At 38.2% G+C, this 18,343-nt stretch overlaps 1 protein-coding gene across 6 annotated transcripts in view; it reads left to right on the top strand.

Annotated features, from left to right (window-relative positions):
- The window catches only part of PCDH7 (protocadherin 7), a 1,158,392-nt gene that overhangs the window by 1,101,607 nt on the left and 38,442 nt on the right, over window positions 1–18,343 (top strand). For 2 of the 6 annotated variants that reach the window (XM_073609000.1, XM_073608994.1), the window contains one exon: window positions 15,802–15,933. The exons of the other annotated variants lie outside the window; for them this stretch is intronic. In XM_073609000.1, coding sequence (XP_073465101.1) covers window positions 15,802–15,933 — 132 coding nt within the window. The remainder of the gene's footprint in view (window positions 1–15,801; window positions 15,934–18,343) is intronic. 6 annotated transcript variants of the gene reach the window in all.

Below are 18,343 nucleotides of genomic sequence, written 5' to 3'. Positions count from 1 at the left end.
TGTTTGTTTTTTTTAAACCCATACTTCTCTTTTAAAGATCAGTAACCTATAGCAACTGATCAGCTTTCACTTTATTGAATTGTACTGTACTTTTTCTGCTGCTAGATGTCCTCTGTTTGATGCCCAGCATAAGTCAGCTCACATTCCCTGAGCCCAGCTTGTCCTGGGCTAACCCCAATTTGTGATGGGACAGTAAAAGGAAAAGCAGCACAGTGATTAGCTCATATCTCTGCTTTCTCCTCCTATCTGCATGTTTCTTGTCAGCACATTAACTGATTGGCTCCTGGTGCTTACATTTTTTTGCAATTAAAAAAAAACATTTATTTACATATTAATGATTATAGAGCTTCTTTCGTTTGTGCCTTTTATATTTGCTCAGCTTTTGTAGTATTGAATAGGATGTGGAAAGGGTAAAATCCGTGTCGGGTTTCTATTGCTGTTTGTGTTTCCCCTAAAAAAGAATGACACTCACATTTACTGTCCTCGTGACCACTGTCATTGGTGCAGGCAGTGATGGTAAATCCAAAGCTTTAGGGTTGTCACTAGAATACAAAGTATATAAAAAATCTTCCAGGTGGGAAAACGTTGACAATTATATAATAGGGAATTTCTCTTTACTTTAGAGAAATTGACACTCAATTCCTGCCCCCTGTCATATTTCTGGGACAGGAAGTGAATGAAAATCTCTCCAGTTAACTGATCATTAACCATCTATTTGCCACCCGAACTTCCTGATTTTCCTACATGTTGTCTCTTTATTTTTTACTTACTTTTGCCATTCTTCAATCAATCCAGTCTCAGAAGCAGTTACAACCTCCTCTAAGGTTTTGGCTGAGGTCTTTAGCCCTCTTTATCTGGTGCTGGAAAAGTTAGTAGCAGTGACAAATGATGGTGAATTCCAATAAATTACATTGACCTTATTTTGAGAAATTGGTACCCTATTGTGTAGGTAGTAATGTAGTAATTGTGCTTTATTGCTTCTCCTATGTAGGTTTCTGGACTAGGGCTAACTAAACAGGACAATCTTCATGGGAATAATGTTGTGATTTTAGCAGCTGTTCTGATAACTGATTGTACTTAAAAGAGTACTATAATGTGAAGATTTCGCTAGTAGAAACCAGTCAGTTTTGGTAAGAGGAAACCTATGTGGCTATCCCCCACTCCCTTCTGTCAAAATGCTATATTACAGGAAAAGAAAAAAAACACTTTGGGGTTGATCTTCTAAAAATGGAGAGTGCAAAATATGGTGCAGTTCTGCAAAGAAACCGGCTTCCATTTTTTTTTTTTTTTTTTTGTCAAAGCTTAATTGAACAAGCTAAAGTTAGGAGCTGATTGATTTCTATGCACAGCTGCACCAGATTTTGCACTCTCCAGTTTTAGTAAATTAACCCCTTTGAGAGAAAATCATGAAAAATCTTTATCTTACTCCCAAGCTTTGAGCAGGCTTGCTTAGACATCATTGGATCTTCTTGTGGGATTCTGGGGAAGTTGACAAACAACAATCCCATAATAATACACTTCTGTACAGTGCAGTGGTGTCCTTTTGTGAGAATCATGATACTGAGCTTTTCCAAGATCCCTCTGTGAGGACCAGTGACATCAGCAACCAGATACAAGAAGCGGCCACATCTCAGCAGTAAGATGAGTTTTTTTATGCATTTTTAAAAATGTTTTACTTCTATAAGTCAGCATGTTGTCGACAGGGGGTGGGGACAGCCATAAATGCAGACTGTGCATTTTAGAGGATGCCTAAAATATGACCTTTTCATGGGGACGACCAGATAAGGTCTGCCTGTCAGTTTTTCAGGCAACCATAATCCAATAGTACAAACAAATGGCCACTGCTCTCACCTATAACTGGTCTTAGCGGCAAGGAGCACATGGAAGGGCAACACATGTAAAACAAAACCAAAGAAAATTCACAGCTCAACTTGTCAGCCAGCCTGCAACCAACCAAATTATCCTGTCTAACCCTCATCAGACACTCCAGTCTCTTCTATGGAGCGGACACATGTCTGCTGACACCCACCGCTATCTGATCCTGTCCGGCAAAAACAGACGGATGGGGGACCTATTCCCCATCCATCCAGTGGATTAGATCAGGTGGCATCAGATGGAAATGGACCGGCGGTCCATTTCCATTAGATTGCCCCATAGACGAGACTGCTCTGTGTCCATGTGCACTGTGCAAAGGGGAGTTGACACTGACCTGTCATACACCTGCTAAGCGGGGATCGGCAGGGGGAGGTGCCCATGTGAAAGGGGCCTTAGTGTATCCTAGTCCAGACTTCTGAGAAATTCAGTGGGCCAATCACACAAGCTGGGGAAGTCTGTACACCAACTGTGTACAGAAGGCCTCCTGGTTGCCATATTGCATTGAATTGCATAGAAAATTACAGTAGCTGCAGACTGAAAAGTAAAGGTAGTTTTTAACATTTTTTAACAATAACAGTGTAGCTTGTGTAACAATTTAATATGCTATATTCCTTTTTTTTACTATTATTTGCTATATTTCTTTCCCCACAAAAGTGGACCCACCCTTTAAACTCATGTCATGATTGAAGAACAAGCACTAGTAAGCCTGGGGACTAGAGTCTAGAGTTTGCATTTATTTGACTTCAAATGTAAAACATGTTTTTATATATTTCTTAACAGAGACTTTGTGTGTTCTTGAACAGTACTGTTGCTGAGCTATATCAGCTTTTTTTTTTTATACTATATGTGATGCATCCACTTCCGTGATGGAAAATATGCATAAAATCACATGATCCAATATCACATCCCATGGGTTAGTCAGAACTCCTTCTCTAGTAGACATACTATTATTATTATTATTGTAATACACAGCACATTCCCAGCAAGCGTTAAGCTCATTGTCAGTCATGCTACAGCAATGATATAATTTCATGCATGTCATAGGAGCCAGGCTCTCAGGTGCAGCTCCCACACAACATATTAGAATCAGCTTCATTCCAGCTTGACTTGAAAATTAGAATTCAGCACTTTTCTTCATTACATTGTTAATCAGCCGTATTCCAGTCTTCCGGGACCAGAGATATTTTGTGGCTGCTAAAATAAATCAATAAATAAACGTATCCCTCCAAAAAATATTTTCCAGTCTTCTCTTTAAAGTTCTCCCTGGGATTTTTTTTTTGTTATGCTGACCATCTGAGCTGAAACCCAATTAAAAAAAAAAAGTGTATGGTTTTCATCCACATAGGTATATCATGAGCAGTTAATTGGCTCTCCTTTTAGTAAGCATCATTTCACATGATTAAACTGAACTTCTTAACATAGCATAAATGGCAAATGAATCGCCCAGATCTGTGCTACTTTTCATTCACTGTTGCAGACTTTTTCCTGACTGTTACTTAAAAAGACAAGAAGTCTCCAGATATTTATTCCCTTACTCTAATTCACATGCTTCTGCACCGGAATCTTGCATTATTTAACAGATAGTTAAAATGTATGCCACAGCAAAGAGGTTGCTTAACTTTTTAAAAATCTTTTGAAGGTAATTTACTGCACATTAACTATGATTCAGTGATCCCTCTGCTCCCAGTTCAGGGTTATATGCATTTTATTGCAGACTTTAATGTCTAACACTTTGAAAGCCATTTCACCTTCGATGCTCTAGTAACCCTATTCAGCCAAACAGTGATGTGGAGTGATGTCATGAGCAGCAGGGGTTGCTGGCTGCTAATGGTGGACATGACGATCAGAGGTTCTGAGAGTTGGAATATCAGAAACCAATGACAGAAGCATGATGGAAAGTCTGGGATAGGCACAGATAGGAACAAAAGCCAGACGTTGAGCCAAAGAAGGTACAAGCTAAAATCAGGATAGGAAATCAGCCAAGCTAGGGGTGAAACTGGAAAATCTGTAAGAGACAGAGAGGCGTTAGTCATTTTTTTTCTTTATTGAATGTATTGCAGTGCGGGACTTGAAGTGTAGTGTTATTTGCAATCTAGTAGGTCATGACCCTTCAACCATGATTACCAGCTTGTGTGTTTCATTTGCTATGTTGGTATTGTTAGGAAGGTGAAGAAGGAGCATTTTTTGTTTTAAGAAAATATATCCTAACTGAATGACTTTCGTTTTTTGTATTATGTTTATTACAGGTACTTATATAGTGCAGTCAATTTACGCAACACTTTACATATATATATATATATATATATATATATATATATATATATATATTACATTAACATCAGTCCCTGCCCTCAAGGAGTTGAAGGTCCCTAACTCACATTCATACATACACATACTATGGCCAACATAGACAAGAGTCAATTAACCTACTGGCATGTCATTCAAGTGTGGGAGGAAACTGGAATACCCAGAGGTCCAAGCATGTGGGCAGATCCCAACCAGGATCATGATCTTTCCCAAGCCTGGACTGGCTCTGTGACATCAGCCGACAGGGGGCTTTAGCTGGCTGTCTGCTGAAAATGGGTCACAGGAGTACAGAATGATTTGCACTCCTGTGATCCACAGTGCAGCCAAGCTTTGGGTGTAATTTTCCTTTTACATTTGAGATTAAATGGGATTCCAGATTGGGCTTGCTTTCATGAAAAATAGTAAAAAAAAAAGGTTGAAAAAAAAATTGTAGGGCGGCTAGTACACAAAGCTTGTGATTGGATGACATTATCACCCTACTCTTTCCTTCTCTCCTCCTCTGTGGACAGCTATGAGCACTGTAGTAGAGCTTTAGTTAGATTTTAGCTCAGTACCCCTCTCTCTCAATGCTTGCTGTGCAGGAGGATTACAGGAGGTTATCATTCTGGTGCTTATACTGCTTCTGTGTGAAAATACATTTAGCACTACACATAAACAAACAAAACTGCACTACACATTGCTGCTGCATTAGGCTACATTTTTAGGGATAAATATCTACTGCTAGTTTGCTGCATGTAAAGGTGGCTAAATGCCACCTCTACATGCAGCAACACTCTGTGCTTTGGCTGCAAGCTAACTGACTGATGTCCTGCTGCAAGTTTGTGTGTGGCCAAAACTCCACAGAGACGCCAACCCTGGATGCACAATGGCTGCGTCTAGTGTCAGTATTAACATGTTACCGCTTGGATGAGCAGTTACATTCAAACAGCAGTGGAGCTTTCCATTGATTTGTACAGAATACAAATCTGACAGCCTTCACTGACAGCTGCTGCTGGTCACACACTGGGGTTGATTTAGGAAAACTTGAATGTGCAAAATCTGGTGCAGCTCTGCATAGAAACCAATCAGCCTCCAGGTTTTATTGTCAAAGCTTAAATGAACAGTCTGAAGTTAGAAGTGATTGGCTACCATGCACAGCTACACCAGATTCCGAGTGCTCCAATTTTAGTAAATCTCTCCCACAGTGTATGCCAGAGGCATTTACAATCACCAGCCAGAATCCACTGATTCTTGCCAGTTCCTGCACATACTCAGCCATCTAAATGTAACCTAATTGTGTGAACAAGGCATGACGGGTGTAAACAATTGTTTTCTATGTACCCTAGCAGTGATCTGCATTCTTCTGGGCGCAGAAAACACAGGTTCATTGTATGAACAAGCCTTTAATGTTTTTAAATAATTACAATAATAGCCATCTGTTTATATTTACCTGAAAATCCGTTTTTATGTTATTTACCTGAGAAATAAAAATAATGAAAAAAATCCTAAAAAATAGAAGGAAAAAAAATAGATTTCTTTGATATTGAACAATTAAGGGATCATCGATTAAAGGCAAGAGGCCATTTCCTATTGTCTTCTAGTCAGTGCTCACCCAAGCACTTGTGTGTACTGCTGGACAATTTCTCTATAGGATTATTTAAATCCTATATACAGTGCTTGAGAAGCTCAACCCATGCTGAACTGCCAAAGTCAAAGCACATCAGTTATCTTTTATTTTGCATCAACACAACTGAGATGTAAAACCAGGGTGCTTTCTTGTATTATTTTGTTCTAGTTTATCCAAAGGGAATTTAGGAACCAAAGATATGTGAGATCATTTGGCATTTGACTTCAGGGTATTTTTAACACTGTTTTCTGCAGTATGTTAATATGGCTAGCTCAAAATGGTAAAATATGCTGCACTATGATATAGCTCTAAAAGAATACCTGACACAGGATAATGAAAGGTTTTCTTTCTCAGTGCCATGTTTACTTGACAATCTGTAAGAAATAAAGCTAGCGTAATTGTTACAGCAGATTTTTCCCCATAGACAACAGCTCAGCTGAAATTCTCTGTACAGTTTAAATTAACTGAATTTGTCATGGATTAGTGAATGTGCAAATCAGCAGTCTAGAAAATCATGTAGCTGCTTGGGAACATAGTAACAGCAGATAGAGATCCAGAAGTTGAGTCAGGGTTATTTAGACTAGGGAAGATTTCGAACACTGGGATTTTCACTGCAGTGGATGGAACACACTCTAGTGGAAAAGAACAGGAATGGCAGACAGGAGCTGATTAATCTGGATACTGAGGAGTCTCAGTCAATGAACTAAATTCAATGGTATCCTCTGCCTAAAGTAATTTGCTAAGAGACAGAAACATTTTTTCTGGCACAGTGTTTGATATACTTTGACACACATTCATTTACTTGTCCCCCTAATGCAGCTAGAGGACTGAAGATTTACAACTCGGCAACTTCACATGAAAGGAAACTCTACATTTCATTAGACGCTGGCTTCAGATGATCATAAACCTCACAAAAAGGTGTTAATTGGGTTAGCTTATTGCAGTTTTGGCAGATATGTCGAAATTCAGGGAGAATTATCAGTACCTGCAGGAATTTGTTTTACACACGTATGTCAAAAAGATAGCAAGTTTATTAGGCTAGTGTGTTTAAATTAGGAAGATTTCAGTTCCTGTCATACTTATGCTGGAAGAAGAGACCAGAGCTGTCTTAATAGCTTATAGTTTTAATTTAATCAGCTAATGTCTCAATATTTCTTGCTCTACATTTTCTTGTTACTTTAATTGTTAATGCAAACAACAATTTACAGCAATGATCTATAACTTTTTCCCCAAGACAAAAAAAACATTGCTTTTTTTTTTACCATTATAGAATTCCTGGAAAAGGTGTACTTGGACAAAGGAGAGATGGGGTTGGAATGAGATTTTGAGGTTCTTTGTACAGAGACATTCTTAACTTAACCAAAGGTCATTATATATTAAGTGTCAGACCCAAATTACCAGCATTAATATGTGTCAATTAACTTGTCAAGAACTCTATGACTTGTTTTTCAGTTTAGTAGAGGCAACTAGAACCACAAACAGTTGCATATTCATAGTTCTGTGCTGCAACATTAATTACTCATTTTACAGCACTCTGTGAGGACTTCAAAAAAACTCATTGTAGTCACAAAGTGTAGGCTGAAGGTACTCATTTATGCCATTAGGAACCTCCTCAATACCAGAGTAGAAGGTGAGTAACAGCCTCCAGTTGAACCCCAACACTGAAGCTACCTCTAAAACCCACCTAATCAGTGCCTGTCATGTACCTGGGTGTCTTTGAACGTTTCATGAATGACATTATTCATGATTTCGGTAACAGTTTTGTGATCATCTACTTGGACGACATTTTAATCTTTTCCAAGACTCATCTAGAGCACATCTCACATGTAAAGCAGGTGAGGCTAGTGAGTCCAAGGCATTGCATCAAGCTGGGAGAACATTGCAATAACTCCAAAGCTCCTCCGTGGCACAACAGGTAAGGCTGCAGCTGTGGAACCAAGAATATCCCGGTTCAAAGACACGCAGGGACATGACAGGGCCTCAGTGGTCAGTAATGGGGCTCTGATTAAATAGCAGGTCATTGAGGTGGAACAGGAATAATGCTAAAGCAGATTTTTTAGCCGAGAGGAACCTTTCAAATAATTTTCAGGTTTCAGGGAACTGCTGATAAAACCACTTCTTTAGGGGTAAGTATGAAAATAACCACTTACATTTGTGGTCAGTGGGAACAATGACCCTTATTATAGTGGTGGTCAGAATGGCATCCTTAGGGCTCATTTATACTTGCTTCGACTATAACACACATTAAAGTGCTTACCACTTCAACATGCTTTTTTGATGTGTTTTTGATACTTCTGTGATGGTGTGGTGATGCTTTGGTAATGCTTTTGATGATTCTTCAGTCTTTCCGCAACTGCACTCGACAGACTCTACACCTTCGTTCCACTCACAATGACAGGGGTCATGAGGATCAAAACTACAGGACAGCTTCTATTATGACCCTGTCCGGATATAATTCCACCGCACATTACGGGAACATTGCTCTGGTTGGTTACACCCTCCACGAGCCACACTTTTTTCATATTAAGTGTGACGCAACTTACTGTAGTCAATACTTCTAAATGATTAAGAGCAACTTTGGGAACACAGACCGATCCGTGATATGCGGGTTGGCGCTCCCGATCTGGCCCTGACGGATACTTCCATCCTAGTACTTGAGTGTTTGTCTACTGCCGGTGAAATTGTTTTATGTTTGGGAATCACAGCATTTGAAGTGTTGAAGGCCGCATGGTCCCTGAGGAAGATCTACACTGTATGTATAATCGAAATGCATCAGACATCAGTCTATGGGCCTCCTTCCTTCCTTCAGCTGGTTTCCATACTTATCTCCCATACATATGTTTTTATCATTGACTATAAATGTTTTGTATGTTGTAATTAATGTATCGCACAATAAATTTTGTAATTTTTATACTCATCACTGCCTGGAATCCACTTCTGTTGTTTGATGATTCTTCGGTGATGCTTTTTTGAAGCTTTATTAAAGCTTGGTAAATGCCTTGTGTGTGTTGATATTCTTTTTTGTTTTAAAGGGGCCCAATAGAACCCTGGCTCAGTATTACACCCACTCAGAAGATCCCCAGCACATTAGTATCCCTATTCAGCAGATCCCCAGCTTATTAGTACCCTCATCCAGCAGAGCCCCAGCTTATTAGTACCCTTGTTCAGCAGATCCCCTGCTCAGTAATACCCCCAGCTCTGCTGATGCCCCACTCAGTAGTTCCTCCCGCTTTGCTGATTCCTCGCTTTCTGGATCAAGGTTCTCATGTTGGTTTCACATGCATCCTGGAATTTCTCATAACTGCAATATCTCCAGAACAAAGAGAAGCAAAGCGGAGAAATAAAAGCCCTCCAAAAGCTTCAGATGCTGTAAGCGAGGTTCTATAGACTTCTATGGAGGCTTTGGAGATGCTTTGAAGCACCATGAAAGCAACATGGGGTATCATTTTTGAAGAAAAGCAAAGCAAACACAACATGTGAACAGGACTGTAAGGCAATCACTTTATTTATTGACAGGTGCTTTGACTGGCATTCAGGGCGCTTTAAAAAGCATGTCCAATGCCACATTTTGAAGCAAGTGTAAACAAGCCCCACAGCTGAAAAGATCATTGGTGTTATGTTGCTTACTTTGTCAAGTGGCGCTGGTCCTGGAATTAAGCAGGCTCCATCAAATGTGAAGTCAGCCACAGCTCAAGGAACCCCAAGCACCCTCCGTAGGAACCCTAGGGACTCCACCGAATGGTAATTCTAGAGTGTCGGCAGACTTAAAATTCAGTAACATGTAACAAATTAGCAGGCTGATCAGAGTGGTCATAAACCTGTCTAATTAGTACATATTTCACTATCCAAGTTAACAGTTATACCATATATGAACTCTCACTTTGTAAAACAACTTATTCAGTTTAAAAAAGAAAAGAAAGGTAAGACATTTGTGTATAGGTTTAAAAAAATATATAAATTCCCCTTTTCCCTTTTTATAAGTGATGGCATAGCCTCTCTTCTCAGCAGCACAGAGGTCAGGGAGGAGAAGCAGCAGTACAATGATCTTCCAGGTGAATGACTGTACTTGGGAGGCGTGTCAGGACAAGTCTGATCATTGGAGGAGAGCAAACTGAGTTCCCAGCATAGCTAAATAACTGGCCACGGTGTGTTCTCCTGCTTAGTGTGGTCAATTTTTAATAGGAAAGCAGAGGGCCTGATAGGAACAGCAGGGATTTTTACACAAAAGAAGCAATACAAAGAGAACAGGATACTTGTATATGGTACAGCAGGCACATGTCAGGTATATGAAATGTTGGGTTTACATACTCTTTATCTGCCTAGAATGCACTGAACATGACAGGTTATCTTTAACATGCAGTTTCCTAGCAGAACAGGCATAAAGAAGTGCGAAGATTAATAATTATGTATAATGTGTAGAGTTCCACAGTAACCAGTCAAATTTTACAAATCAGTGAAAGACTAACTAGATCTTCTAAGCAGAATTCTAATTTGGGCTATATAGTTTATCTATTACTTCTTCATTTTTTAAATCGAACCTCTGATTTGAAGGGGGCACACATTCGTAACTGCGCAAACTGTTGGCGCTATATAAATCCTGTATAATAATAATAAAAATAATTTAAATAAAACCTATTCTGAAACAAATACCAAGGCTGCCGTTGCAGAACTCCTTCTGAAAATGTTGGTTTCCTGGCTGCCATGGTGATCTAATAGTGTCCTTAGATCTGGGAATCTGACTTGACTCTGACATCATTGGCTGAATGCTTGTTCTCCAGTCACTGATTCAGAAAGCAGTGAATGAAGGAACCCAATGGCAGTCAGTCAGAAGCTGCACTAGTCTGAGACAAAGGTGTGGAGAGTTTGATGTGTTGTAATTACTCCAAAGATAGGAAGATCTCCTAACTCCTATTGTAAATGGTGACAGATCTGCCTATCCAGGGGTAGTCAATGTCTTAATATTACATGGTAATTTCTTTTCCCCAGATGTTCTCAAACAAATATCACAGTTCATACTGTAGCATGGCATTTGTTTTTTTAATTGTGTGACAAGTGTGCATGATAGATAAGGAATATTACCTGTCTGCTGTGCACTGTGTATTACTTCATATTGCTACAGTCTCATCATTTTTACAGTGATTATGCTTGAAATGATGTTGACTGAGGAGTGCTGATTAATTATTTTCCCAAGATTTAGAGTGAAGACATTCTAATTGCACAATACATTGTTTCAGCAGAGGATTTACACATTCATTCAACAGAGACATATTTTACAGGGGAGAAAAAAATGTAAACGAACAATTTGACATTGTGACAGATTAATACTTAATCATTAGAACAGCAGAACAATTAGACAGCTTAAATGTGTTCTACATGCTAATGTCTATATCACTTCAGGAATCCACATTAAAACGTTCTCTTTTGGAAGGTCTGTCACTGTTTGACTGATCTAACTAAGTCAGTGACTAACCATGGATTTAACTGGATTACCACTAGGCTGGCAACAATTACACTTAATTCCAGGAAATTAAAATCTAGGGAATTACATTATGGCTTGAAAGGTCACTTGTCTCAATAAAATACTGTCAAGAGATAATAACGGATGCTGGGATTTTATTTTATTTTTTTCAATGGCTAGTAAATTCTGAGTTGATGTCTGGGTCTTAGCAGTTACAGTACTTGGCAGGTCCTTCAAGATGACCTGTGACATCCTACACAACAGAAGAATATCAGGAATACTGGGTTATTCTGTAGAAAAACATAGAAAAAGAGAAGCAAAAAAAAAAAAAAATAGATTTTAGTTGATTACATCAGATTAGATAATACGTTGAAGATTATTCTGCTTTTTGTTTTTTCACCCCTGCCTTTTCTTTTCACAGGCCTCTTTGCACATATCTCTTTGCTGTAATTAGGTTAGCATATACAGATTTTTAGATTTATCTATTAGAGATGATCACGATCAAAAGTTTCACTTCCCTGAAAACTGGAATATTGGGGCAAAGTGTCACCATTTTGGCAAAAGCCTTTTGAGTCAATGGGCAAGGCAAAATTAAGGTGTTATTTAGTGGATGAGATGGTGAAATAGGCTTTGAATGGTTCTAAAAGTGGTTGTAAAAGCACACAAGTTTTTTAGAATGCCTGAAGGAAAAAAAAACCTTCTGTGTGCAGCAGCCCCCACCTAATACTTACCTAAGTCCCCTCTTAATCCAGCGATGTCCATGAGAGCCTTGCCTCTCAGGGGACTTGCACTCCTGATTGGCTTTTGGCAGCGGGGGGAGCCATTGGCTCCTCCTGCTGTCAATCACAGCCAGTCAGGAGATGGAGAGGGCGGGGCCACGCTGAGGCTCCTTGTGTGAATGGACACACAGAGCCATAGCTCGGGAGTGCATCTGCTTGGGTGCCCCCAGAGCAAGCTGCTTGATGTGGGGGCACCCAGTAGGAGAGTGGAGTCAGAAACGCCGACATGGGACCCGAGAAAAGGAGGATCGGTGCTGCACTGTGCAAAGCAATTGAACAGAGCAGGTAAGTAATATAACATAGTATAGCAAGTAAAGGCGCAAATAACTGGATATCTCTATATTACCATCTTGTTAAATGGCAGAGGGTAATTCTGACTAATATAGTCCATAAAAAGTCTATAAAGGCAGAGCAAGTTCAGTAAAGGGTTAAAAGTCCACACAGATGGCTGCCTTCCAGACGGAGCTGAAACCAAGCCCCAAAAAATCTGCAGGAAAAACAAGGAAAAGAGGCGCCTCTAAGTGCAGTATGTAAGCTGAATTTAATAAGAACACTGTACAAAAACACTCACATTTAGTAGATTAAAATAAAGCATATAGTATGGTTGATTTCCTGGAGGAGGGGAGTCCATCAGTTCTGTCACTGCATCGCTGTCTCCTGCTGTGCGTACGGCTGTGCTTGAGACACCGCTGAAGCCGGCCGCGGTGATGAGGTACTCCAAAGCGAGGCCTGGAACGCTGGTGGAAAGCAGGCGCGGGGAGTTCATATCAACTATCCTAGAATGGTTCCTCTCACAAAAAACAGAACCTCTTTATGAATATCATTTTTTTTACAGAAAATAATAAAATACATAGGGAAAAATAATAAAATAAACATTAAAAGTTATAGCACACAAAAAACGATCAACTACACATAAAACAAGAAAACCCTAATACAAATAGCACTGATTAAAATAAACTAAGCTACCCTAAATACACTACATATTCCCCACAAAAAAGACTGGATCATTTATTTTAGGGAAACAAATAAATGGAGAAATCCAAGTAGCTAAAATCACTGGACTAATCCCTATTATCCATCTACAGAACACAAAACAGTGCCCAAAGCCCCCTTTTGTATAGGTGGCGTACCAATTTATTGATACAAGGCAAATAGTAATAATGGAGACACTGTATAAAAATACCTCAAACAATATAACAAACTTGTTAGTATAAAATCTTCTTGTATTTTACACTCACATAGTGGTGAAGCTTCAAGAATGGTAATGTGAAAGATTCATAAAAGATTCATGAATGAGTGGTGGGTCCACCAGTGCCATGGGACCTGTAGTTGCGTCTTACTCTTGATAGTTTTTTCTTCCATTGATTTCAAATTTAAATTTATTGACACAAAAATGCTTTCAAAATGCATAAACATGAATACATATGCCCTCAAATTCAGCTATACATATGTCCTCAAATTCAGCTATAGATTTTCATTAATGTTATAATGCTGTAATTGATCTACCAAACTGGTGAAAAAGCACACGGACTTGCACTGGTAATAGATTGTTAATGAACACAGAAGGTACTGGAATGTAAAATTTCTTAGAATTTTATTTCCTCTGGATAGGAAGATCTTTGCTGGCCTTCTGCCTTTTTAATTACAATATAATGACTGTTCTGGCAACGGTGTAAAAGAAACCTAAATCACTACTGCTAATGATTTACTGTAGTTTCTGTGCTTGCTGTCTGTGAATTTGAAGGAATGTAATTATTTCTATTCATGACAAAGCTTGGTTTATAGAGGAAGTACTCTAGAACAAGAAAACTCTTTGATATGTGTAAGAAAGCAACATCTTTGGGAAAGTAATGCAATAATTTGGAATCATGGTGTGAATTAGAAGGGTGCATAACAAGGGAGCACAAAAAAATTCAGTTGCATTTTTTTGGGTACCTATAGCAAATCCTTGAGTGTGAATTGTAATAACGTATCTCATTAAAGGCCAGGTTTAAAAGTGATATTTAATGTTTTTGGTGAATATGGGGGAAGGCGTCATCAATGAGTCATAATGTTGATTTTACTAAAGTAGAAAGTTAACTTATTCCAGTAAAATTTAAATATTCAGTTGCATGCTGGAAATTTTAAAAAAGGAAGCAATTTCCTTGACCCAAATTGGAAGATTAAACTGAATACTTTACTGAGCTAAGGGAAAATTCTGCTCCTTTAATTTATCAGACCATGTACAGTAAGTCTCTTGCCTTATGCTGGCCATACATTATACAATTTTCTTATTAAAGTGGTTGTAAAGACAGAAGTTTTTTTTTTTTTTTTTTAATCTTAGTTCATTCTGTGCATTAAGATAAAAAGCCTTCTGTGTGCAGCAGCCCCCTTCAGCCCCCCTAATACTGACCTGAGGTCCCTCTCTGTTCAGCAATGTCCACAAGTGTCTCAGCCATCCGAGATTATCCCCCCTGATTGGCTGAGACATAGCAGTGGCACCATTGGCTCCCTTTGCTGTCAATCAAAGTCAGCTAGCCAATCAGGGGAGAGAAGTGACAGAGCGGGTCGGGGCTCCATGTCTGAATGAACACAGGGAGCTGTAACTTAGCTCGGGTGTCCCCATTGCATGTTGCTTGCTGTGGGGACACTCAACAGGAGGGAGGGGCCAGGATCTCAGAATAGGGACCCGACAAGAGGAGGATCTGGGCTGCTCTGTGCAAATCCACTGCAACAGAGCAGGAAAGTATAACATGTTTGTTATTTTTATAGGAAAAAAATTGAGACTTTACAATCACTTTCAATTTTCCTTTAGATTTACCAAAACCATATAATATGAGATCAAGCCTAAACACTTTCAATTTGTATGCAATCAGGCAGGCTGTGCACTATATAGTTGAAGGTAAATCTAAAAGAATTATAATAAATTATGAGAAATGAATAAGAAAATTGTATAATATATGGCCAGCCTTAGTGATGTCATGATTTCCACAGATTTGTTTGCAAGTATTAGCAAGTATGTTGAGTCAGTTAAAAAAAATTTTTGCTTCCAATAAGCAGTCACAAGTACACTTCCTAAATAAGGTAGTGAAAATAATTGGGCAAAAGTCATCTGTAAGGTGCAGTAACAGGTTCCAAAGTACTTTGGTCATATCAGGTAAAGTGTATCTCTAAGCAAAACCTATTTTTTTTTATATTTTAGTTTTGGATAGAGTGTAGAAGGGTCACACATTCTGTCAAGTCTCTGTCAAGAGTTGATTGCTGTCTATCATTGAAATAAATTTACCCTTCTATTTTTATTGGATACATTTGTCACATAGAAAGAATGTGAGGGGAAATACAACATTTTGAAGCTATCCCCAGAAATATAAAGGGAAATCTTCCAATGGGAACGTATTTTGAGAACAACTGTCTGAGAGAGGAAGTCCCCTCACTTTGGGAGATTTCCTTTGACATCCTGTTGCATTCCAGGGACAGAAAATATAAAGGAATTGAAGAATATAAAGACAGCAAAAATGAACTAATGGGGTTTTAACCATTCACTGCCCTATCTACAAAAAGCATGTTTTGGCTATACACTTTAAGAAACATTTCTAACTGATATGCTTTACGATTGCTGCACTTTGCTATTCATTGTTGTTGTTTGCACTTTTTTTAATAACTTAGAAACAATTTAAGCCATACATTTTCTTTAACCTTACATTTGTTGATATTGTGAGGTTCATTTTTAAACTCATCCCGTTCACTTGCCCAGTTCTCACCAGTCAGTGACCAAGCCTCTATTTTTGACTTTCCAGGCTGTGACAATAGACCCCAGCTGCCACCCATGGGCTTAAGAGATCATGAGAGCCAGGCCACCTGTAATGAAACATTTCCAGGAAGACGCTTCACTCAACGATGGGCAAATACCCTGCCAATCTGCCCCAGAGGTGGGAATTGCAGTATTTTCATAAAAAATATTATTGTCTAAGCCAGGGATGGGCAACCTACCAGACTATGGGGCATTTCCAAATGGCTATACACAACAATTTTAAGTTTTCCTACAACCAAAGTAACTTGAATTTTTAAAAAGGATTATTAATGTTATCTGTAGTGCTTTATTGTATTAATAATCAGCCTAAAATTAATTCTCCACTCCACTGGTAGACTGTTTATACTACAGTATGGGTGTCAGCTGTAGTTTGAGCAATATTTCATCAGTACCATTAATGTACCACACATTCTTCTAATATCTGGCGGTAATAGCTCTTATATTCAGTAAAGATTCAACATGCAGAGTTCACCAGCATGTTCAACAAAGAAAAGTGAAGTGTCTTATATTCAATACTGCTATGAGTTGCCCCAGTACAGAAACCAAAGGTTTCTGTTGTAGAATTATAGTTCTCAGCACATCTACATTGCCAGGTGGCATGTTATAAAAGTGCAATCTTTTATTTTAATCATGCTTTGCCTCCTTCCTATAAAGCCATGACCCCTTCACCATTACTCTCAAGGTGGGTACAAAATGCAACCCTGCCTTCACAAACATATAGCACATGTTCTTGTTAGCAGGTTGGAATATGGTAACATCTGTAATACCCAGCCGTTCATTACTGGTTCACACTTAATTCTACAGTAGTGTTTAAAGAAATGTAAAATCCTGGCACTAAGGCAGGCTAGTGTTACTCATTTACCAATAGAGCTTTTCTCGGGTGAGGTAGCAAATCTAGCAGCAATTGAAGACTTAATAATCTAGTTGCCATCCTATGTAAGCACTGAAAACACAGACAAACTATAACTGGCATAATGTAATTTACCTATTAGTGGTGCTTAATCCATGCTTCTTTACATTGAAAGTAGCATCTGTAAAATTATATTCATCATGACACTCATACCTATATGTAGCATAAGAGCCACAAAATTCACTAATTGGTAGATCTGCCTGTCAATCTGTCACGTTAGTATATCCAGTATGAACTTATTACATGGAATGTAACTGTATAATAATAGTTAAAATGACCTTTACGCCTACAAGGTTTTACTTAAGTTTATATAACATGAAAGCTATTCTTGTAGCTGGCTAATAGGTTTTAAGTAGTAATGTATTAAATATTATGTATATAAAACATAAATTAAAAAAGAAGACAACAGAAAGATGTTGTTGGTGTCAGGAAAATTACTAGATTGTCATCCGACAGATGTTAAAAGAACACTTTAAAATGCTACTTAACTCAAAAATGCTTTGTCTCTTTGTTTCTATGTACTCAAAAACAGGGCTTGAGCAAGATCCAAATCCCTCTGTTGCTTGTATTGCTTTCTAGACATAAGTTCCCCCGTCAGGCCTAGCAGGTTTCATTGAGAACAATTGCATCTGATGGTTTTTGCTATCTTAACAGATTTCAGTACCAGGGATCTAAAATTCCTGTTCCATTTCTGATATTGATAATTATAGGAACAGTGGTTTAAAACCATTATGTAAATGATAGACAGAAGTAGAGAATGAAAACACGTATAGTTTTTGCAGATAAGAACTCTGATTGTGCACTCTATCCACTTCCAGACCAATTATTTTCTGACACTTTTTGTTTACATGTAACAATCAGGATTTTTTTCCTAGAGAGTTACTTAAAACCCCAATTTCAATTTTAATGCAAAAAAAACACAGTCCATAACCAAATGTGTTCATACAATAAAAAATATGATGTTATGCCGAGTAAATAGATACCAAACATGTCGTGCTTTAAATTTTTGCACGCCTGTGAAACGGCGACAAACTATGTAAATTTTACTATCCATAGGCAACCCTTTAACCTCCCTGGTGGTATGATTATGTCCAATTTTTTATGCTAAAAACAGTACAATTATTTTGCATGGAAATTTGGCATTTTATATTGTAGGCCTGTAATTCTTAGGTATAACTCACTTAAATCTGTCCACCCAAGAGTCTAGTAGACATCCCGGGTATGATAAAGTTTGAAAAACAAAATCATAAATTATAATATAATAAATAACTATAAATAATTATAACAAATAATAATATAATAATAATAAACATTTTTCAATAATGTAATCAAATCAAAAACACTGAAATTTGCTCAGTTGCAGAATTGTCGCTGTCATTACTTTCAGTGTTTGATGACGAATTTCCACACAAATCACTATCGCTCAATTCTGCAAGTGATTCTAATTTATTATTGCTGTTTTCTAACTGGTCTAAAACCACTTTTGATGTAAAGGGACACTTTTTGGTTGCTATGGACAATCTCCAGTTTCCAGGCAGAAAGAACAGTATTTATAATATAAAATTGCATGCAGGGCACTGGAGAAACCACTAGGGACAAAAGGGATGTGAAATAAATT

This window comes from Aquarana catesbeiana, linkage group LG01 (genome assembly GCF_042186555.1).
Source record: "Aquarana catesbeiana isolate 2022-GZ linkage group LG01, ASM4218655v1, whole genome shotgun sequence".
Lineage (NCBI taxonomy): Eukaryota > Metazoa > Chordata > Amphibia > Anura > Ranidae > Aquarana > Aquarana catesbeiana.
The sequence above is the reverse complement of the archived record's forward strand: the minus strand, read 5'-3'. Positions and strand labels throughout refer to the sequence as shown.